Here is a 22926-nt window from a genome sequence, read left to right as displayed (position 1 = left end):
GTTAAAACATACATTTATATTTTAATGGGAAGAATCACAGCCTTAGTGCAGGTGAGGTAGGGAACCATCTTAATATTCCTTTCTTGCAGGTCTTCAGCGCTGGCAACACTCTATATCCTTCACCATAGTCCTTATCTGCCTTCCTCTATAAACTGAGGTATGACATCTGCAAGTGCACCTTCCGTTGCTCTGTAGCGGTGCTTTTATTTGCTCATAAGACAGTGGAGGGAGAGAAAATACAAAGACCATTTTATTGTTGGTTCCACCAAAAAGTTACATAAAGGGTGTTTTAGTCCCATTTCTATTCTGCCTAGAGACATTGTCAGAATGAATCCCAGCAGCTTCGAAGGAGTCAACTACAAATCTTGAAGTATAAACTCTCAAACACTTAGTAGTGTTGAAGTGGTGTACAAATCCCACGAGGGCTCTCAAGGAAGGGGCAAACTTCACCCAGTAAAATTCATGGCCCAATAGGGTGTTGAGGATCTTGTCAGGTTCCTGTTTTCCCCTTCTCTTCCCACTCATTTTATTACCCTGAACATCTGTGGAAACATGGAGGTGCAGGAAGCCTCAGGGCTGCTCTGCGTGTTCGACTCCATTTTCTCCTTGCATGTGCAAATGCTGCTTCTATTTGCACCTTCGCACAGCTGTGACTTGCAGCAACAAAACCTAAATGACACCTAAGTTCCCTCCACGGCATCAAGCAAACAAGCCAGTAGGACATCTCACAATCCAGGAAGTGCTAAGCTAAAAGCAGTAGTACAAAGTGCACTGCTTGGAAAATTAACTAGTCTCATTTCTTTGCTGTTATCCAAATCAGAGAAGTATTTTCTCAACTCTTTTTCTGCATGAATCCAGGGTCTGTGCACTCCCCAGGAAACTGAGACAGCATTCATGTTCAAGGTTTGTAATGTACAAATCTTGCAATTCTAGGCTCTCTGTTGTTTTTTTGTTTGTTTTTCATTAATTTACATGGAGCAAATATGAAAATGAAGATGCCAATAAGGAGACCACCCACAATAATAGTTTGGTGTTTAACTAAACATAGTGTGTGTTTGACATTTAATAAATTGTCAGAGAGTTTCTCATTTGATACTGGCAGCGGATACAGTCATTGTAAAATTAATCAGAGGCAGATTAGCTTTCAGTAGTCAGCTAAAAACTGAAGATTCTAGAACTACACAAGCCAGTTCGGGCTTGACAATTAATATTTTTTGAAGGTCTGTGTTAAAATAAGTGCCTATAAGGATAATATCTTCTAGAGATATTTCCTAGGCTGAATGCGAGTTCATAAATTTCTTCATAAAAATATGCCCTCTCCCCTTTTCTTTGACATTGTACAGGCCCATTATGATGGCCAAGAGGAGTATAATAGTTCTGTAATCTCTCCCTAGCAAAATATATAGTGCCTTTCTTTGGACCATCTTTCAAAAGTGCCCACTTTCTGGACAGTCACCTCATTGCAAATTATATTACCGTGACTAGAACATTCTATAATGCAATGTTTTGTTCATTTCTTCTCACATTGCAGGAAAATGCTACATCTCTTAAAAACAAAATCCGTCAGTCTCTCTACCATCAGTCTTTTCCTTCTGCTGAGTCATTACCTAAAGAATTTCGGAATGATTTCTTCAGCTGGAAAAGAAAAAGGAAAAAAAAAAGTATTATTTTTTTAGTCTGTTGAGAAAATGACCAAGATCAGTTTTGAGGAAAAAAAAAATGGATGCAGAAGATCATAAAACAAGAATTGAAAAACTTTAATTCCTTCTTCCTAACTAGTAATTGTTCTTCTTTTTCGAAATGTGAATTAAGGAACATGATTGTACGTGGTAGTATCAATGATAATACCAACATAAATCAGGAAAGTGGCACAATAAAGAGCATTTCCTCCAGGGGTGTTTTCATGAAGTTCGTGCAGAATTTGACCTTCACGTAAGAGAATGATCAATCATTCAAAGGGTGGGCCACACTTTTTTCAGACACATTTTATATACAGAACAGCAGACTTCAGACTTTTTTTTTTTTTGATTACATTGTTGGATCAGATCAGTCAGAAATGCTGACTTAAAATTTCCTCTGAAAAAACGACAAACCTTCCATTTCACTGCTTTTACTGCCCTTGTAGAACCAGCTAATTGGCTTTGCAAATTGAAGACATAAATTACTAATTTCACAGTAGGAGAGAGGGGTGAATACATCAATTACCCAAACAGTTGTGCTCAAAGTTCAAGCAAGCCATGCAGATACCATCCATGTATTTATACGCCTTTCTCTTTGGAGCCTCTGAGCCACTGCCACCAACTTAATGAGATATATCTAAGCAGGTCCAGCCCCAGCCTTCGCCTGCTTCATCTATGCAGACTGAAAGCTCACTGGTACACAGGCTCTTCCCTCGGGACGAACACATTGCTTAGCAGGAAAAGCTCCTGATATTGGTAGTAACAGTGAGATACAGAGTAGCATAATTGCACTGCAGTCAGTGATACCTTCCACTTAAAATTTGGGGGGCAAGAATAAAACAGGTTCTTACGTTGTGCATAAAGGCCTTAAAGTCCATTTTTGGCTTCAGTTGTCCTTTTATTTCCTTTTTACTGGTGGAGAGCTCTTGTGGGTCAGACTCAACTGAATCTGGCTCAAGTGCTGTCCTGATGGGAAACTGCATTATAGGCATCCCTGGCTGCAAAGTGGGGAGAGAGCCTGCTGTTGTGCTTCTGCTAGGAGCTCTTAGGAGTACCATTTCTGAGCACCCACTTCTAGGATGCACAGTATCAGGAGCATCTGGAAACGCTTGTTTATTCTGGGCATTTCTTTCTTCCTTCCAATCAGAGAGTCCGAGCTCTGAAAACAGATGGGATTGTTCTACTAGTAATTGGTCCAGCTGCTGCAGAGAAAATAGAAGGAAAAGCATATTGCGGTAATAAAAATATAATAAAAAGAATCAAGCAGAATACACAAGAGTATATGAAGCATGCCTGCTTCTCAATCTTGGTCCAAAGAAGACACACAGTATTTGTCAAATGAGATGTTGCCATAAAAAAGAGGAGAAAGAACATTTTATTCTAACAGATAGTAACTGCCTATAGGGAATCTGCAAATGGACTTCTTTCAATGGTTGTTGCAGTTTTCACCCTCATTCACTAGTATATGACCAGCACTTTGAATTATCCAGCTATTGTGATGTGACGTGGATTTTTCCTGGAGGAGATTCCATCGAAGACTGGAGGAAATACTGCGGTACAGCTAGGATCCTTGAGAACTCTTGTGCTCTGCTGCTCTAACCCAAGCTTCTCAGGGAAAAATCAAAGACACATAACTAGTCTCCTGATGAGCATTTCTTTACCTTTCCTCCACAAGTGGAAAGCTGGTGCAGAAAAGAGCCAGTATCAGTAACCGCTTATCAGCAATAATGTGGGCTAACTACCTGCCATTTTCTTCTGGACACTAAGTGACCTTTTTAGAGCAGAGTAGAATACAGTCAATTTCATAAAGTTATCACTTGGTGATAGTCCAAGCAACATAGTCAGGGAGAAAGAGGGTCAAAGACATAAACTGTCTGTTGACAAGAAACCTCTTCTTTTCGGTATCAAAAGATTTATTCTGTGTCAGCCTTAACGCTTCAAGCACTGAATAGCAGGACAGACTTTAAACTCTGCTGTCACGACCCCAGAGCACTGACTTCATCAACGTACCATGAGAATGCCTTCCCTGACCTGGCAAGCTCGATCACTCAGCTGAAATTCCAGCTCTGCAACCTCCTGACGAACAGCTTGCCTCAAAAGTTGCAGGTATCTTCTTTCCTCTCTGCAGAGACAGCAGCAAAACACACATTTATGTGAGCAGCAGACACCCTCCTCTTCCTCAGCCTCAGCTTAACACCCATATCTCTCTCACTGTTGCTCGTTCAGTCCGTGTTTACCAAATAGCTTACAAAATAATGAATAACGCTCTGTGCCCACTCAACATCCAGTCCCTTGATTGTAAGAGTTAGCATTTTGTAGTTACAGAACCAACCTGAGTCTGGGTGGATTTATTAGTTCTGATTTATTACTTTTTATGCACAAGGCTGCATAAATGTCCTACTTTAAAACCAATCCAAGACTGGAAGCTCTCTAGTAACTTTTATATATATATAAAGTTTCTTAATAATCACTGTGAACTTGGGCTGAGTCCATGAAGAGCTAGTTCAAATTCTTATGCATCATTGCACTAAGAACATGGTTTAAAGTGACCGATTTGGCACAGATTCTGATCAAAGATCAGCCTGCCTCCCTCCCCCAATCTTGTATTCATCTGTGATACCAAGCTCCAGCCATATGAGACCTGCTCCTGCATTCCTACTGCTATCAAAACACAACTATTTCCTACTACAAATCTAGCCTACATCTGTGGAGCAATCTTAACCTTCAAAATGAACAGTGTAGAGAGAAGCTATACTTACTTCAGGGCAAAAACTCACAGCAAAATAAATTAATCTTCCACCTGCAAGGTACCCACAGTGGCATCTTACTGACCAAGAACATTGTGGTAACACAAGTGACTAGACACATTGCACATGTCCATATTGCTGTTGCTAACTTTGGATTTAGGTGTGCCATGCTTCCATTACCTTCCTTCGCCTGACAAAGCACTGGAGAGCAGAACCTGCTGTTCAGTCTGGTGCTGTTCAATCTCATCCAGCTTCTCCAGGAACTGCTGACAGGAGCTCTTCATCACTTCTATTTCATGGATGGTACACTATATAGAAAAGCAAGAAGAGACACTATTTCACCACTTCCCTTTCAGCCCTTCCATGTGCAGATATGTTTCAAGCTGATGGCCCAAATGGCAGGGAGTCCTTCTATTAACTGTGCAGCTGGGACTCTGTGAGCAGCTGTCATGAAGTCCAGATGGCATGCCCCGAGAGTTGTTCTAGGTGCATTATATTGCAGTTACTACATTTTTTTAAATAATTTTTGATGAAGTTCTGGCCCTATTGAAGTCAGGGAGAATTTCATTTTTGGCACTGAAGAGGAAAAGTACTTTGATTGAAGACCTAACACAATGGAACAAATTTTGATACTATCATCATGGCACCAGTCATTATACTTGAGCAGAATGAGTTGCTTTTGATTAATGATAAGTTAAATAACTATCCACTGGAGGTTAGAAACGCCATTGGAAAAGAAAAATAAGAAGATGTGCAAGTACTGTAAGAAGAAAAAGTATTTCCTATAATGGGTTCTGCTAAATACTACGCTGATACATTTTTGGTTGATACCACTTGCAAAGCTGGATTTGGATTCATCTAACCAACTGCAGATGTACCTCTAAGCACTGCAAGGAAGCACTTTTTGTCATCCAAAAATATACATCTACAGCGCAAGTAGATGTTTGGGATGTTCCTATGTTGTAAGGTTTTGGTCTCTTAAGTCACAGGAAGGCAGTGTAGAAACCTGCACCTCACTGCTGATCACTGTAATTGATAGTGAACAAGAACTACATGTGCAAAGCATGAAAACGCCCAATCTCTTTGGATCCATGAAATCATGTGCTTTGATGGTTTCGCCATGCTTGTGCGCATCAATTTGCCTCTCAATCCCACGAAAGCCTGAAACACAAGGAAGTCTTCCCTATCAGGATAAGGATATTGAGACTAGCTTTAACTAGATGTCAAAATATGTCTTCAGTGCATTTGAGAACGCCCATTTTCAATCCCCATTTCAGTGCAGCTATGTCAGGTGCCCTGCCGACTCAGAGAGAAACAGTTCCTTAACAGTAAATGAAAAATCTGGTTCCAACTGCCATGGGATAGCACCAGAAATGGCCACTCAGAGACTGATAGTTGCTTTGATGGGGTAATTTCCAGATAGAGGAGATAGCATGTTTTTAGAGTTAAATGGGTCCTGCTAGCAATATGCTATATCAGAGCTCCGGTCACATGGCTAGTCCTGTTTCTGCAGAGGCTGCGCTCACAGTCTCCACTCTACATCGATCACATCTAGTTTTCTTAACACTGCAGGTCAGGTCATCTGCAATTGCAGATGCCTTTGAGGCAGTCGGATTTGATATGTGCACCTTCAAATCAAGTGGTGGCTGATTGCTTATTTCCTTCCTCCTCCCTCCCATCCCAACACACACGCACTCCACAGTCTTTAGTTTTGATACTTTTGAGTTTGGTGACTCATAGGTGAGACTGCTTAGGTTGCTAGTAAGCAGCACATCCGCACAGGATTTAACGATTTCTTCTTACAACTGTCAAATCTGAACAGAAAGAGGACTTAAAGTTTAAGTTCAGCAGGGACAGAGCAGAAACTAAATGTTTCAGGAGTTCTTTCAGGCAGGACCTCACCTAAGGTAAGATATATATCACGTAAGGTAAGTTTAGCAGTTGCTCTGCAGTGGTAGAATCCACTTGCATGCTCTTGATAAATGGGAAGTAATCTGAGAACTGCTCTCAGTAGAAGTTCATATAAGCAAAGTACCAAGTAGGCATGGGAGAAATCTCTGAAAAGTGACTAATAATCAGTAAATTCACAGGTTCCCTTGCTGCAGAGTAGCTTGGATGTGGAGTTGTATCTCATGGAACAGAGCTTGGATGACATTACAGTGCAAAGCCTGTTCCTCCTACACTTCCTGTCTACAGACTAGAGAAGAAAAATCACCATTAGCCCCTGTCAGAGGAGTGATAAAGTAATAGTCAATCAATGAGAAAAGGCTTCCAAGTCTGCCATAAGGTACTGACTCACTGCCATCTTGTGGCAATAACAAGAGATCCAGAAAAATACCTGTCTTGCCATGTACCATTCAAAGAAAGGACATTGCAGATTTCTATATTCAATAATGTAGCAGCATAAAACACACCAGCTTCACTTTCTGGAACCTGCATGTGATTCTTCCCCTGTATGTAAATATTTCTAATTTCATTCTACTAAGAAGCACAAAGGGAAGAAGAAAATTTGAAACTTCTGTAAATCATCAGGATATATGCAGCTCAAATCCACATTTATTTCTTAGGACACAAAAGCCATTCCTGACTCCTTTCCTGGTTCTCTTCCTCTCAAACCCTATTCTTTCAAAAATTCAAAAACCTGGTGACTTTTTGCCATCTGTGCTTTTACTGCAAATATACATCTAAGCACAACTTTAAGTTTAATGAAAACTTCAGAGTAAAAGAGTATTTCAATAAGTCGCATAGCATCAGATTTTCTGCAGTCCCATAAGTTATTAGGTTAATGTAACTCAGCTGATTTACAGGAATCTATTGAATCTCATGCTGTGAACTGACTCTTAGCTCTTAATTTGATCAGCAAACTTTATTACCCAATTCCTATTAACCATTTTAAGACTGAGCTGGACTGATGTACATAGGTTATTAAAATAAGAAGCCTAGTAAACCTGAATAAATAAAGATGCGTTTGCCATCTCTGTCCAGAAGGGAATGCCTATTTCCCAGTTCCTTCAGTGAGTTCCCAAGATACACCTGACTAAAGCAACAAATGCAACACGAGTGCAGAGGGAAAGGTTTGTGGCACATATGCGTGCCAGCCTTCCACACACTCTTATATGAAGAAATATACTTACTGGTGAGAAATTTCGTATTGCAGTTTCCTGCAGGAGCACCAGTGTTTTCCAAAGCTGCAGCTCCGTGGCAGCATGGTTTGAACAGCAGCCCATGGGGCACTGCGGAGAAATGGCTGTAAGGAAGGTCCTCAGGCAGCAGCAGCGGTGGCAGCAGCGACAGCAGTGATTGGCCTGGCTGCCCCAAGCTCCAGATGCTTCACCCTTGTAGCACAATCCATATTGGCCACAAAACACGGTGTCAAGAGAGGCTGATTTCATGAGGCGGCGACAGGGCGGAGGAAGTAGGGGGAGCTGCCTGCTCTTCCTGGTAGGGATGTCAGTTTGACTGGAGGTTTCGGTGGTCTGCTTCAGGCTGCCCTCAGAACAGTGAACTAATACCTCGGAGAAGTCCACAGCACGGTCCCTAGCAGGGCTCTCACTGCAAGGAGCATTCTGCCCTGCGTACTTCATCTTTGAAGTGAAATCCAGCCTTGAAGACATCTGGACAGTTACAGATTTCAGAGGCCCAGCATTTGTTTCACTGTTTTGGATGCTGGTTTCCTTTGTTGATTTGCTAGCACACTGTATCTCCCCTATGCTGCTAGTCTCTCTATTTTCAGAAGAACTTAACCCAGACCCTTCTGCTTGGCAAGAGAGAGGGATCTGAGGTCTCTGAGGAGACCTGGGAACAGCACTGCTTTCTCTGGGCATTGATGGGCCCTGCCAAGGTATTTCTGGGAGCCCTCTTTCAAAAGAGAACCTCATATGTCTTGAATTAGCATCTGTTTTACAGAACCTCTGTCCATTTGTCACTTCATTCCCTGCGAGAAGGGGACCATCCTCACCGACCACTTCCATTCTCCACCACTCTCCTTTCGCATGTTCTGAAGGACCTCCCCGGGCATTTTGATGACATGCAGTTCCAAAATCCTTTTCTGTCAGACACCTCTCACTTTCTTCTTCAACTCTGACCTTTCTTTCACTGGCAATCTCAGGGTTGGTGTCACTTTGTTCAGTGAAGGTTACATTCATATTTTTATGTCCTGAACTGCAATATAACTGACAATGGAGTTTTGAGGAGACAGGATCTCCTTCATCCTGGTTATCTGTCGCAAAACAAGGAGTATGCTCTCTTATGTACTCCTCTTTTTTTGGCTTCTCAATTCCATTTTTTTCTTCTCTCTTGACCACATCACATGACATTTTTTGGGCAAAACTCAGTGGCCCAGTGTCACAGATCTGATGTTGGCAATCTTCTGCAGTTAGTAGAAGACAGGTTTCTTCTCCCTTGTCACTGCACACTCTCATTGGTCTAGATACTGTCAAACCTGTCATGAAAGCTTTGGAGATGCAACCTTCTGTTTTTTCTTGAAAATTTTGATTTAACATAGGAAGCTCTGTGCTATATGACAGAGCCATTTGTTGATTGTGGGTATCAGAGCTAAGATTTATCTTTCCTGACAAAGATGCATTCTGGAAGAAAAGGAAAAGAGAGGCATAGAAATACTGAACTTGTTCTATCACACTGGTAAATATCATGCTGTAAGTATCTATTATATAAAAGGAAGCAAATAATCATTTTTTAAATGATTTTAATGATAATATTTTTAATATAAGGCTTGTGACCTTGCAAAATCCTACATTACTGTGGTGGCTTTTATGAAGTTTTAATGCATCCATGATTTTTTTTTGATGTTATTTTTTCCAGGGTTATAGAGTTTTCATGAACCTACTGAAGATTACTGTTCCACTCTTACTTGCAAAACTGAAGGCTCTGGCAGCTCCTCCATAAATCCACTGCTGTCTGATTGGCAGCTATTTGTTCTTGTGACCATCACCTCTGCTGAGAAAAATAAAAGGAGGAAAAAATTGAGAGAGAAAGATAGAAAGCAATACTAGACCAGAGCAGACACCAAAACAGGTGTGTGCTGTTCCTACTTCCTTTCAGTGTACTTTCCATTTCTAGAAATATTCCTGATCTTATTCCCCAGAAACCAGCAATTTTGCTGCAACCAGGACAAGTCACAAAATGTGTTCAGGGTAGCTACTGATATAACTCTGGGCACTGAGTTATCCTCCATTATGATCAACAGCTTTATATTTCATTTATTTGATTTATCTACACAACAGGCAGAGCATAAATAACCTGTAAAGCAGCCAACTATTGAGCTAAAAATGTTGACTTCTGACAGCTGATTGTTGGAACTGGCACAAACCAAACCTCAGTCACGCTGCTCACCTGCACAGTTTCAATGGCTTAATTCAACCAGGTGATTCCTGCAGGGAAGAAGAGCAGCCTTGTTTTTGCCCCAGATCAATTTGTCTCTACACTGAGGCACCTGGTATCATCTTTGCAGAGTTTTTACCTTGGGGTGCAATAGGAAATCACAGTAACAAGCACAGGCAATGCAGGGTTGCATGCCAAGACATAAAGGCAAGGGGAATACAGTGCATCTACTCCAGAGGCTTCTAATCTAGCAGCCACACCATCTTCCTTTCTAGCTCAGTCACCTCCTGCCCTCCTGCCCTTGGGATTAAAACAAATTCCATCAGCTATCTAATCACATGAATATATATAATACAACCCATTTTAAAAGCATAAGTGCTTGATAGTAAATCATCAGTTATCCTACAAACCACAGTAATACCCAGCCCTTGGAAATCTTGCATTTTCAGATAGCCTTCATTAATGTCCTCATTATCAGATGACTCACAAAAATAGAGTTGTGGGGAGCAGAAAGAGGGAGATTGTTGGGGGAAGGAAGGAAAGAGACAGAGACTTCAGTATGCTAGTACACTTCTTCTCTTGTTGCTTACATTTGAAATTGCTGTTGAACTCTGCTCTTAAAGTCTTTTTCTATGCTGGTTATATCCATGAAAATAGGACAATTCACCACGCAGTTCTGAGACCTGAATTACTACTACTTATTTGTAGGATTATGAGATACAAAAAACATCTGTTCACATTAGCAAACTACCGACTTTATTAAATCTACCTTGAACAACTATTAATGAAAATCACACAGTTTTTTTATCTATTTACAGGCAGCAATTGTAAAATCAAAATCCGATCTCATGATCTTACAGACTGGATAGCTGGGCAGTGAGAAATCTTACACAATTCAACAAAGACAAGTGCAAAGTCCTGCACTTAGGGAGGAATAACCCCAGACACCAGCACAGGCTGGTGACCGACCTTCTGGAGGGCAGCTCTGCAGAGAAGGACCTGGGCGTCACGGCGGACAACAAGTTGACCATGAGGCAGCAGTGTGCCCTCGTGGCCAAGAAGGCCAATGGGATCCTGGGGTGCATTAAGAAGAGCGTCTCCAGCAGGTCGAGGGAGGTGATCCTGCCCCTCTACTCAGCCCTGGTGAGGCCATGGTATGGAGTGTTGTGTCCAGTTCTGGGCTCCACAGTACAAGAGGGACGTGGAGCTGCTGGAGAGAGTCCAGCACAGGGCTACAAGGATGATCAGGGGCCTGGAACATCTGCCCTCCGAGGAGAGGCTGAGGGAGCTGGGCCTGTTCAGCCTGGAGAAGAGAAGGCTGAGAGGGGATCTGATCAGTGTCTATAAGTACCTCAAGGGAGGCAGTGAGGAGGATGGTGCTGGCCTCTTTTCAGTGGTGGCCACTGATAGAACTGGAGGAAACAGCAGAAACTCAAGCACCAAAAGTTCCACAAGAACTTAAGGAAAAAAATTCTTAACAGTGAGGGTGGCAGAGCACTGGAACAGGCTGCCCAGAGAGGTTGTGGAGTCTCCTTCTCTGGAGATCTTCAAAACCCGCTTGGATGCAGTCCTGTGCCACGTGCTCTAGGTGACCCTGCGTGTGCAGGGGGGTTGGACTAGATGACCTCTAGAGGTCCCTTCCAACCTTAAGCATTCTATGATAGTTCTGTGTTATGTATTTGAATTTTTTTTTTTTTTTGCATCGTCAGCGCTGGTGTTGTCATCAGCACAAGGGTGCCTTACTTTTTCCTCTTTTGCTGAGAAATTCCTCCACATCTCACACATCACATCATTTGCAGTGAGGTTGTTGAAAAATGCTTGTTTTGTGGGTGGACTCAAAACTCATCCTTGCAGTCTCCCATAAACAACATAATGGTTCATTTTCTCCTCCAGGGACACTGCTCTACAGATTCTCTAAACTTTTGTTAAAGCTGTTTCAATTACCCTTTGCATCTTAGCCAGCTGTTGCTTCCAGTATGTCAGTCTGGCCTATAGTTTTTCATAAATAAAAATGAAGAAACAGTTAAAGGCTTAGAAAATTTTTGAAAAGTAGATATGTTTCAGCTGCTGTAGTTCCAATCACTTATGGGCTTAAAATAATACCCTTTAAAAGAAAGGCCCTCCATTATAGGATACAATAGTCGTAACAGTTGACCTTTAATTTTTGAAGTTGGCAGAATTAGAAGACTGTTATCTTTTCACTTGGGGTTTTAACATGCCTGATTATACATGCATATACCAAAGTAGCTGGGATGCTGCTGGAAATTACATGTGGGAAACAAAAAAATATTAACTTTCAATGGAAGAGTAGTGCTGTTAGAATTCACTGTTATAATTCACCTTCTGATCTGGTCAAAATCAAACAGTTATAACCAGGCCATTTATTGCAATAAATGTGATTAACCTATTCCCACTATGCAGTCAATATGGTTTGTGTATTGAAACCACTACCCAAAATATATGAGGAAGTGAAGTTCGGGATGGTCAATAGGCAAAATGAGAAACATAAAAGCCTGAATTAAAACTCTGCAGCTAAGTTAATATAATTACAATCAGGCTATAGAAAAACATCCATGTTTCTTCTTCTTGGACTTTCCCAGAAGTAAATGCGACATGTGCCACCATGACTCTTCGCAATTAACTGTGCAAAATATGTACATAAATTATGCCCCAAACCTGAAAGGCTGGCTGTGTGTTTATTTAAAAATAGTATATGAAAGGATTTAGTGACCATTCTGAGTATGAATCCAACTTCTACAGTTTTACTGTAATCAAAATAGAAATTTGCAAAAGAGGAGAAATGTTTAGCAGGAGAACTATGTCAAGCATAGTTCAACCAAATCACTGATGGTGAAATCAGCTTCATCTAAGTTAGGCATCCACATTGTATGTACCGACATAGTAGGTGTCTAATGAACTAGTCCTCTCGGAGTAAAGGCTTAAATTCCCCATATGGTCAATGCAAAGCAATGTCTCTGAGGGGCCATATTATGGATCTTTTCCAGCTACATTCAGATGCCTAATTAAATCATTAGATCCAACACTGATGTGCCAGATCCTACCCAATGCGCCAGACACTCTAGAAGTTACACACGAGGATAAATGAGCTTTAAAAGATGAAATTTTCTCCCTCGTATTCTTCTGACTCTGAGACACTCACTTCATTCAAAGTCTGTCAAAATTCCCTTGATTTCAGTGGAAGTCTGCATAAGAGAAAAAAAAGACTTAGTAAATATTATAATAGCCCTCCAACTCAAGGTGAGTTAAAATCCTGTGAAGAGATTATCAAAGTGCTTGGGAAGGAAGATCAGTCTGCTTTAAAATCAGACCATACCTGATGCTGTCCTGGTGAGGAACAGAGTTTCTTCCTTTGTGAATTTTTCAATAATGTTAATTGTTTGCCAGTGGTAACAGAATAGTTTGTCTTGGTAGCTGTGATACCCAGTGAGGATAACCGTAGCTCAAGTTTCTGTCAGGAGAGCTCTTTGTGGGGGTCCAAAGCAGGCTTAAACTACACCTCCCAGCAGAAATTCTTCTAACTACCAGGCTTTTGAAAATGCCCAAACTGGATGCTGGCAATTTGATATATACAGATTAACATCTAAGCACTCCGAGCAGTTGCTGGGATCACCCATGTCTGTGCGAGTAGAGGCACAACTTATTCACAGTGACGATCACTCATTTTTTGATGCACTGAAGGACTGGTTTCGAGTGGGATTCAAGTTGGCCAAAAAGACTGGGAGAAGGGGAGTTTAAAAATGTACATACTTCACTTTGGCATTTTTAAAATGCTCCTGCTATTGGCTTTCAAATGTGCTTTCCTTCTGAAAGCAACTGCATTTTTTTCATTTGAAGGAGAGAGGTACAAAAATGGGTTAAATCACTTGAACATTAAGCAAAAGTGTTTTAATTTCTAGTCTACCCAAATCACATTTTTCCCCTATCATTTGGTTCAGCCACTGAACCAAAATATCCATTATTCATATAGCTGTACTCAGTTCTCCTAGTGTGTGGAGACACACGAACCTGTAGAGATTCTGCAAATGCATGCAGAGCATCGCACGAAGGGAAGATAAAGTACGTTTGGAGAAGAAATAGAGACACAGACCAGTATTCAACTATGAGCTAAAAATTACAACTCTGAGCCCTGTGCGGAAAGTACATCTGGCTATGCTGGAAAAAGGAAACCTGAGAATTGCCCCTGAAGACCTTGGTGAGGAAAACCTTGGCTCTTCGCCTTTCCGTGCTAATTGAACTGGGATAGTTTAGCTGCTGCATCCCATTTCTGTTCTGTCTGAATTTTAAATAAAAATAGGTCAGAGGCACTTATTAATCAGGTTTCTGCTCCATTTTGTATCATAAAAGAAGGCATATGCTTTCCAAGTCCCATAAAGTTCTGCACTCCTATAGTTGATCAGTCCAATTTCATTAAGAAATTCTCTACTTATTTGCATGGCCATACAGTCACTTCAATTTTCAGCAGCTTTCAGTGCAGGAACTTTCAGAAACTATTGGGTTCCTAGATTTATGACTAAAGAAGGGATATTCCCTAATTAATTTTTTTTTTAAAAAAAGAAAAGTGTTGGAGTGCAGTTCTGGGCGCCTCTGAAAACTCTGCAGCTGGTTTTCTGTTGATTTGGCTGCAAACAGCACAACTTCTTTATGGTTTTTAGCCTAGAGAATATGTGCAACCCACAAAAGACACCTAGAGGACTACTACATTGATTATAAATAATACCACATGCATGTCTTTTGATACATTGCTGTTGAATTTTCTATACTGTTGATTTTGTTTTCTGTATCTTTTGAGTATGGGGAAGCTTAGACACAAAAATTTCAAATGCAAGAACACTCGTGGAAACCTAAATTTTAAATTTAGACTGCTCATCCTATTGTAGGACAGAGAGGAAGGCCAATTACAACCTAGCAATGCTGTCAATCTTTTAAATATTTCTGTAGCTATTTAAATGTTCCTAGACATTGAAAATGTTTCTAGAATATACATGGAACTAAGCAATGCAAGAGAGTCTCAATGTAATCAGGTATGTTGTAAGGGGGGGGGGGGGAAAGGCAGAAGGACTTATTCTGAATTATACTTAGCTGTATAAACAAAGGCATTTTGCAATCTCTCACACAAAACTCTCAAGGCACTAGCGTCATTACAGCTCAAATATACTAAATTCAGCAAAGAAATTAGATCCTTAAGTCTATGCATACAGAAGCCTTAAGTCTATGCATACAGAACTACTCCCATGCCCTGAGTTAAATACACACATAAGCACCTCACTGAATTGGGCTTAAAAAAACACTTACAAGTCTAATTGTTGAATGGAAATTCCACTGAAGTAAGAAAGATGGTGAGAGGAAGGTCCTGCCATGTTTGTGGAAGTGCCAGAACTGAACAAACACTGGATTTCCTGTGATTTACTTCTCAAAGGCAGGCATCACAAATTAAAAATGTTCTGTCCACCAAAACTGCTCAGCACTTACAGCTCTAGCAGAAGGGAATGGAAGCCTTGCAGGCACTGATCCTCTAAAACTTGGCAACACCACAAAGGAAAAAAAAAATCGAGAACTTCTGTCATAGGACAGAAAAGAACAGAAATGGGTTTGTCTTGGGTACCTATCCACTCTATGTATACTCAGGGCTAATAGCAAAGAACCCCTTGCATGTGATGCTATCCAGAACAGGGGACTTCGCAAAGTCCACTGAATTTTGCTGAATTAGAAGAATAAAAAAAATGATGTTTGACAGAAGAGGAACACTCAGCACCCACGTATGAGACAAAACTTGATCCTGCTTTAGTGTTCCAAAAAAAGTCTGCTTCATATTCAGCACTCCTCACCCAACTGTGTTGTCCTCCTTTAATATGGGCGGTAGTTCATAGTTCACAGTTCAGCTTTCTATAGCACTGATGCAGTTTCCACATTGCAGAAATGATGATAACAAGCTAACTAAGGTAAAAAATATCTGGTTTGTGTTTGTTTTCTAACCAGACACAATGTACAGTTCTACAGTTTGTCTTGTAAGAGGTATCAGTCTAAAAACACTTAGATCTCACTGGAGTAATGCCGCAGGAGGGACCCCTCTCTACACTTGGTCTCAGTCATACACAGCATTTTAGGAGAAAGATCGCCAGATGGCAGCAGCACATAAACCACAGATTTAATTTTCCAAAGGCCTGCACAAACTAGAGCTTTAACTAGTATCCTGCAGATTTTATTTTACAATGACACTATAGCAACAATTAGATAAATCATCTTATTAGAAAGTCATGTTATATGAAAGCAAATAATGAAACTCCAAAATGCAGCAGCTACAGCAGAGTTTCCTATTCTTATTCAAAATTGAGTATAGCTAAGAAATGTGTGTATTTCATGCTATCTTTGAACTGAAGTTTTGTGGCAAACATCTTAGTATGGTGGGTAAAAATATTTTTAAAATATCAACATAAATCAGATTCTATTATTCACTGTGCCATACCAAGCTGACCGGTGCCGTATGAATGAAACAAAAGAACAGTCTGTGTCCTAAGGAGCTTACAAAACAATCGGAAATCTTGAGGGTATCTGAAATACTATCCTTATACTAAAGAGTATAAGAAATATACCTCAGAGTATTTCTTTATGCCTAGCAAAACCCTGTTACCTCAACTTTTACCCAGTTTAGAGTATTTTTCTTCCAGTTAGCCTAGATAACACAAGTAAGACTTCAGGCATACTTTCCTTTTTGTTGGGAAAAACTCACCGTTATTCCAGATTAAGGGAAAAACTCTCCACTCTTTGATCACATAAACTGGACCCTGATGGGCTGTGACAGGGCCAGAAGAAATGAAAGGTGTGTGGCATACATGTCATATGATGTAGCTATCTACATTTTGCTTCATCTCCATGTTCAGTCTGCAGTTTTCTACACTGCTCCTTATGGGGTCCTGCTGTGTCAAGCCACTGTGAGGAGACACATGTGTAGCCCAAGGGAGTGCATGTACTGTGCTTTACTGCCTCCAGCCCAGCCGCACACTCTTCTAAGGTGCCTAAGTCTCTTTGCAAAGACACAGACCTATGTGCTTTCCAAATATCAGCTACTAACATTTGAGGTAACTACAGTGCGGAACATTAAACATAAAAACTGCACTGGCCAGGAACACAACACAAATAGCAATTCTACATCTATCACCCGTGATAACTGCTCACGGTTGCTGGGACCGAGAGCTATTCAGCCTCGATCACTCTCCTCCAAAGCACCTGAGGATAAAGGAGTTATATAGCAACTCTCAGCAAAGTATTTGCCTTAAAATTCGCTCTATAGTATAGTTCACTGTATAGTGTAGTAGAGCCAGCAGGCTGAGCACAGCAGCCTGGAGCTCTGCCCAGGCTGCAAAACCTGTCTGCGAAGTAGCGTGAGGTGGGCCGCACTCGGATTCCTGTGCTGTGGCTAGACAGCTACTGATATACACACTATGTACCAGTGTGTTTTAAAGCTAGGGCACATATTTAATGATTTAAAACTAGCTGCAGTACATCTGCTGTATGCTACAGTCAGCGCTGCGACAGCAGGTATAAATATAATCCATTGTGAAATGCCTAGGCCTGGTGGGTGGGTTGGCTGGCTCACTCTCTCACTCATTACAGATTGTCCACAGCTCATTTATAGAAAAAAAAAATGGAAAGAATTGAATTAGAAGAAAATATTCTATTGAGATCTTTATTAATGAATCTAAAAAACATTTTAATGTTTTTAAATTCTCATTCCCTCCTCCCACCAATCATAGATGAAAATGGACAAGGAAAGTAGCCCCTTTTACATTACAAAAAAGGGTATAATTTCTTGACTAGCATTAGTGAATCATCCTGTGCCTGTTGAGAGAGCCCAGAACTTAATTTGTGAACTTCAGGGCACAAGTATACCATTCAGAAGACTCCACCTTTGTCCTTATCAGGAATAGCTCCAGGACAATTTGGTCCATAGCTCCAGAAACTCCTCTGGAAGTCCCTCTAGTAGGTTGGCTGGAGCTACATGAAGTATCTAAAACATCTGGGGATGAAAGTCATATCAGGCTTTGACAATACAGGTCAACATCGTGAATACCACACACTTATCACGGAGAACAATGAACATGCTCCTGCAAAAAGCTGCTCTTGGGAATTATGCAGCTGCTAGCCAGAGCTTCTGATTGTTTCCTGCCTGTCCTGCACAAGAACACACTGTCCTAGAAATGATAAAAGTATAAGTGAGTAATCTAAGAGCTGAATTTGACAGGAAAAGAGAGTACACTGTAGGCAGTTATCTATGATAAACGATGTTTCTGCAGACTGGGAGGTTAGGAGAAGTGATGAATCCAGTCAAAACCTGAAATTGCAATCACTTTGACAATGGTCTTTTATCTTTCTTCAGTTGATGAAACAGCTTCAAACTTTGCCAGGTCCTCCTCCTCCTTTCCTTGAGAGTCAGTAGCACTTCCATCTTATTTGAACTGAGCTTCAGCCAACTGTCATTAATTCAGATTCATGCTGCTGCCAAATGTTGGGAGAGACGGGCAATGGTTGTGTCTGCTTCTGATGAAAATGAGAGGTAGAGCTGAATGTCATCAGCCTACACTGTAGATCATGTTACATCACAGCTTCTCCCAGTAGCAGCTGCACGGAGATAATGAATAAAAAACAAGTGATTGCAGTGAGCCTTGTAGGGCTCTCTGAAACTGAGAGTACCTCATGAAAGAGAAGGAGGTTTCCAGGCACTCCAATAAATCAGCTCTGAGAAGAGTGAGTGAAGAACTCCTCTGTTCTTGCTAGGTCCTGCAACTTATGCCTGGTTAATAGTGTCCAAAGCAATTGTGAGGACAGAATGGGTTTCTGGCTTTTTGGTGGTACTTTGTGGAGATCAACAGCCAGTTAGTTAAAAGCTCTATTATCATGATAATATCCCTTAAGCTGTGTTTCAAGGAGCCAAGAACTTCAGGCTTAGTAAGACCACCTCTCTTTGTCAGTGATATTTTCCAGAAGAGAAATTCAAAGCTTCAGTCAAGAGTTGGCAAGTATGTGTAAAATATATGGGTCAGGAATTAAATTTCTCATTAAGAGGAAAGTTCTCTAGAGCATAAAAAGGTGCCCAAGATAGCACCTTTCTTGCAGATGTCTCTGAGAACAGGCAGAATCATCCCTCTCTCACAAGAGCTGTTCTTTACTCCTAAGAGCAAGGAAATATAGAACCATCAAAAGGAGTAAATATGTTCTTACAAAGAAGCACTGAAGTCTGTGATGCATATGAGTTTGGGACTATGACTTTTATAGCAAAATTTAAAGTTCAAAAGGTCAGGCTGTCAAATGACACAGTTAGTAGAGCATTATGGAGATCAATGACTGTGCACAGGCAAGACACTGATCCTGCTATGTGCTGCTGAGGCGTGGGAAGAAAAGGCAGAGGAGAAAATCCTAGAAAAGGCCTCTTTTCCAGGACCTCAGAGACTTCAGGACAACCAGATTTCATTTCAGAATCTTTCTGGTTTTAAAGCCCATAGTTGTTAATTTAAATCCATTTCTCAAACTACTTGGTTGTTGAAGTATTTGGTTGTCCCCCTGGATACTTAAAGTATTTCATTTCATTTTTTTTCTCCTAAGAGTTAAACAACAGCAGGCTTTATAACTTGCACCAGGCCATCTGCCTTAAGTATGTGGTGTGTGTATATCCTTTCCCACTAGGATGAATCAGCCTGCTGCAGCAGGACCTAAAATGTGACACATATGTGCAATGAAATGTTAGAAATGTGCAATGACTTTTAAGAATGTGCTTACTGAAAGTCATACAACCCCCAAAGTTCTCCAAAGCTGCCCAGACCCCAGGGCTGTGGGCAGGGCTTCCAGACACTGGTAGCAGGTGGTACAACTTCCTAGAGGCCTTTGCGCAGCGATTTTCTAAAGTCTCAGATCTCTCTGTGTGCTGCCAGTCTCGCTCCTGTCCTGGTGAACACGGCTCCACCACTTCCTGGGTCTTCCCTCTTTACATGCATTGCTGAATTTCAATATATGCCTGTATGTAAGATGCATCCAGGACAACTGTGACAAAGGTAGGAGGCAGACAGGGCATTCTCAAGAGCTGCCAATATGAGTTCCATTTCTGGCAGGAGACCGGACAACTTACGATGTTTTTGAACAGGCAGAAGTTGCAGGAAGGTTTTAAGACTCATCATTTCATAGCTTGCCCTTCTTTCCCCTCAGTCACTGCTTCCTGACAGTTTCTGCTTATTTCTGGGACAACAGGCCTTCGTCCTACCCACAGGCAGGACGTGTTAGACTTCCTCAGATTACAACATGGGTAGAAGTGATAGAGCTTCTATGAAGCCTCATGCTCTTAATTACAAGTCCTTTAAGAACAGAAAAGGGAAGGACAAGGTCTTTATGTTGTTCATAGGCAGAAGATGGCAACAGCTGTAGATTACAGCATCATGAAAGCATAGAGGGAGCATAAATCGGTTGAAGGTGGCATATGTCTCCTTTGCACAGGGCCCCCATGGAAGATAAAACTGCTGTAAAGGTAGCTTCTCTCCTCAGGCTTCTACAGACATGTTTGTTTTATGGAACTTTGTTTTTCCTTTTCCCTTTCTAGCCCAGATTCCGTTTGAAGCATACAGGAGCTGAAGCTGTATGCTATTTCCTCCTTGAGGGGGATGGCAGAGCTAAGCAATGAGTGATGCAATCCAGACAAGAAATCTCACTGTACGGAAAAAAAACATCTGGGAGTAACTTACATTAAAAACACACCTAATTTTTCCCTTTCACAAAAATATGGAACCCCAAATGTTCTTACTAGTGACTGCTCTTTATGGATGTTCTCTCTAGGAGTGATTTTTTTTTTTTTTTACTGTAGTGCTAACCCAAATGAACTGCACTATGACTGCTTCAAGAACATCTAGAAGCGTATTATGGATCTCATGTTGTATCAAGAGAAAGCTCATATTCAGAAGCTGCAGGTGATTATCAAGCAACGGCTAAGATTAACATAAGGGTCATAAGGTCTCAAAACACGTGTAGGTGTAGGATATTGTAGGTATAGATCCAGATTTTGTTTTCAAATTTAGAAAATAAGCATTCTCATTACTTTTGCCTTTTCTTTCTTTTGTGCTCAAAACTAAAAAGTATTATAAGTATGTGGGGGGAAAGACATGATGTAGGCAATACCGTAAATAACTGTTTCCTTCTTTATACCAAAAATAGAGGAAGGTACTAGGAAAATCTGAGTTCTGCCGAAGCATAGGAAATATATGTGTATTTTCTTGCACTTGTGAAGATGTTGATCCTTCCTTTGCAGGCAGACATTACAATAGATAATAAACAGGATTCACATTCTTGGCACTCAGTCAATTAAAAGAAATACCAATTGCCTTCTGTGAATATTCCCATGGTGCCAACCATGAGAGGAACGGGTGAGTAGGAGGAGTGAAGGTGTGATAATTGAAAGAATTGCTACTTGATAAGTCACAGGAGCTAATGTGTTAGCTCAGCATGTGGGGAAGCTAGAACATTCCCAGCTGCTGCAAAAACTGGGTGTATTCAATCCCTGGCACCACTCGTTGGGACAAGATGAATCACAAGTGCTTCAACAGAGAGCTACCATGTCACAGTGAGCCAGATGGAGGTGGTTACTCCTCTGATTGATTGCCTCTTGGGCTACCAAGGGCTTTTCCAGCAGGCTAATGCCTTTCTGTTGGCACTTGAGCGCCTGGGAGCAGCATGTCCTCTTTGGTCAGCCCCACATGGAAATTGTTGCCTCTCCGAAGTGTGGCTACTGCAATGATGGAGAGGCATAGAAAAAGTAAATAAGAAGCAAGGGGGAGTGGATGGCTGCCATGTGTACAAAAATAACACCGACTTCCAGTGCCTCCCTAATAGATGTTGCTGCTAATGAATTTTCAGACACGTGCTGAGTTAACAGGGGTGAACAACATTGAAACACCCTTTAGTTAAACCCAGTGCTTTACAGAGGCTAATTGAAAAAGGAAGGAGCAGCAGGGGTGGGAGGGGGAATGAGGAGGAAGCGGGGCGGAGGGGGAGAACAGCTCTATTTTTCAAGTGCTGAATATGAAATCCCTGCAACAGATGAGTTTACATGCAAGCCTGCACCTCATCAGGGCAAAGATACAGTGAGTGGAGTCAAGTAATTTTCCTCTGCGCACAGCATCCCCAGCCCCTTACCCTGCCCAGCCAGCTTTCTCAACTGTGAGCTTTAGAATATAAACAGCCAATAAGTAAGGACAATAACTGTAGTTCCTGCTGAGAGCTAACTCTGCCTGTCATGCATTTGCTGGGTCCTAATACAGGACAGTGAATAAAGCTTCATTACAGAACAATGGAGTTAGCTGCCAGAGCCTACAGATTTGAATAAACAACAAATAAGCAACATCTGCTCCAGCATATGTGTATGGTAAAAAAAAAGTCACAAAATAAAAGAATTTGTAAATGCCAAAAGCAACACTAAACTGCCAGTGCTACTGTAGAGTGAATTTTTAATTGCACATGCATACAGGCAGGCTGTGGGTATTAGTCTCACATATGTCTGGTTGCTGCCAACCTGGGAGTATAGATGAATTTAATTAAATAAGGATTATCCCTTCTCCCCAGTACAATTACTTATTTATAACAATGATAAAATTGCCTAATAAAAAAGATTGTAATATTTTTTAAAACAGAGCTAGAAAACACTCTGCTTTTCCTGTAAGTCATTCAGGGATGTTTGGGGGCTTTGAGCGTCTTTTAAAATTAAGTCTCAGCATTCTGCCAAAACAGAGAGAAAAAAAGCCTGATCATAAAGCCTACTGCAGTTAAACAGCCAGAATCTACATTATGGAGAAATATAAAGAAGACACACAGCAGCCAGGGAATTGGCTTTCATGGGGAGTGTAGGAAATTAAGCAATTGGACTAAAATTGAGGCCAGGTTACAGAGCCAAGGGACAATACCACTGGGACAAGTGCTTCCATAAGTCACCCGTCTCTAATATGCCCCATATAAGCAAAGCAGTCTGTTCCTATCTATTTCTGCTCATATTGGGCTCCTTGAGCTTCCCCCCTCAGGTGAGCTTCCACTCCAGCATGGTCATGTCAGGTGTTCACATCTTCATCATTGCGCCTGTTCCTTTTCCAACAGAGCCTCCAACGAAATGAGGT

The 22926-nt window shown here is 41.2% G+C and overlaps 1 protein-coding gene across 1 annotated transcript in view; it reads right to left on the bottom strand.

Moving 5' to 3' along the window:
- Positions 1–1223: 1223 nt before the first annotated feature.
- Positions 1224–22926, bottom strand: part of ITPRID1 (ITPR interacting domain containing 1) — a 33734-nt gene continuing 12031 nt past the window's right edge. Inside the window, exons 7-12 of the mRNA XM_088521383.1 lie at positions 9297–9382; positions 7561–9012; positions 4607–4734; positions 3690–3801; positions 2531–2881; positions 1224–1635 (exon numbers count right to left, since the gene is read on the bottom strand). Coding sequence (XP_088377509.1) covers positions 1579–1635; positions 2531–2881; positions 3690–3801; positions 4607–4734; positions 7561–9012; positions 9297–9382 — 2186 coding nt within the window. The 3' untranslated portion in view covers positions 1224–1578. The remainder of the gene's footprint in view (positions 1636–2530; positions 2882–3689; positions 3802–4606; positions 4735–7560; positions 9013–9296; positions 9383–22926) is intronic.

Source organism: Tinamus guttatus, unplaced genomic scaffold (assembly GCF_059628265.1).
Source record: "Tinamus guttatus ecotype Peru unplaced genomic scaffold, ASM5962826v1 Tinamus_guttatus_pri_ptg000119l, whole genome shotgun sequence".
Taxonomy (NCBI): Eukaryota; Metazoa; Chordata; class Aves; order Tinamiformes; family Tinamidae; genus Tinamus; species Tinamus guttatus.
Note: the sequence above shows the minus strand (reverse complement) of the source record. Positions and strands in the feature narration are given on the sequence as shown.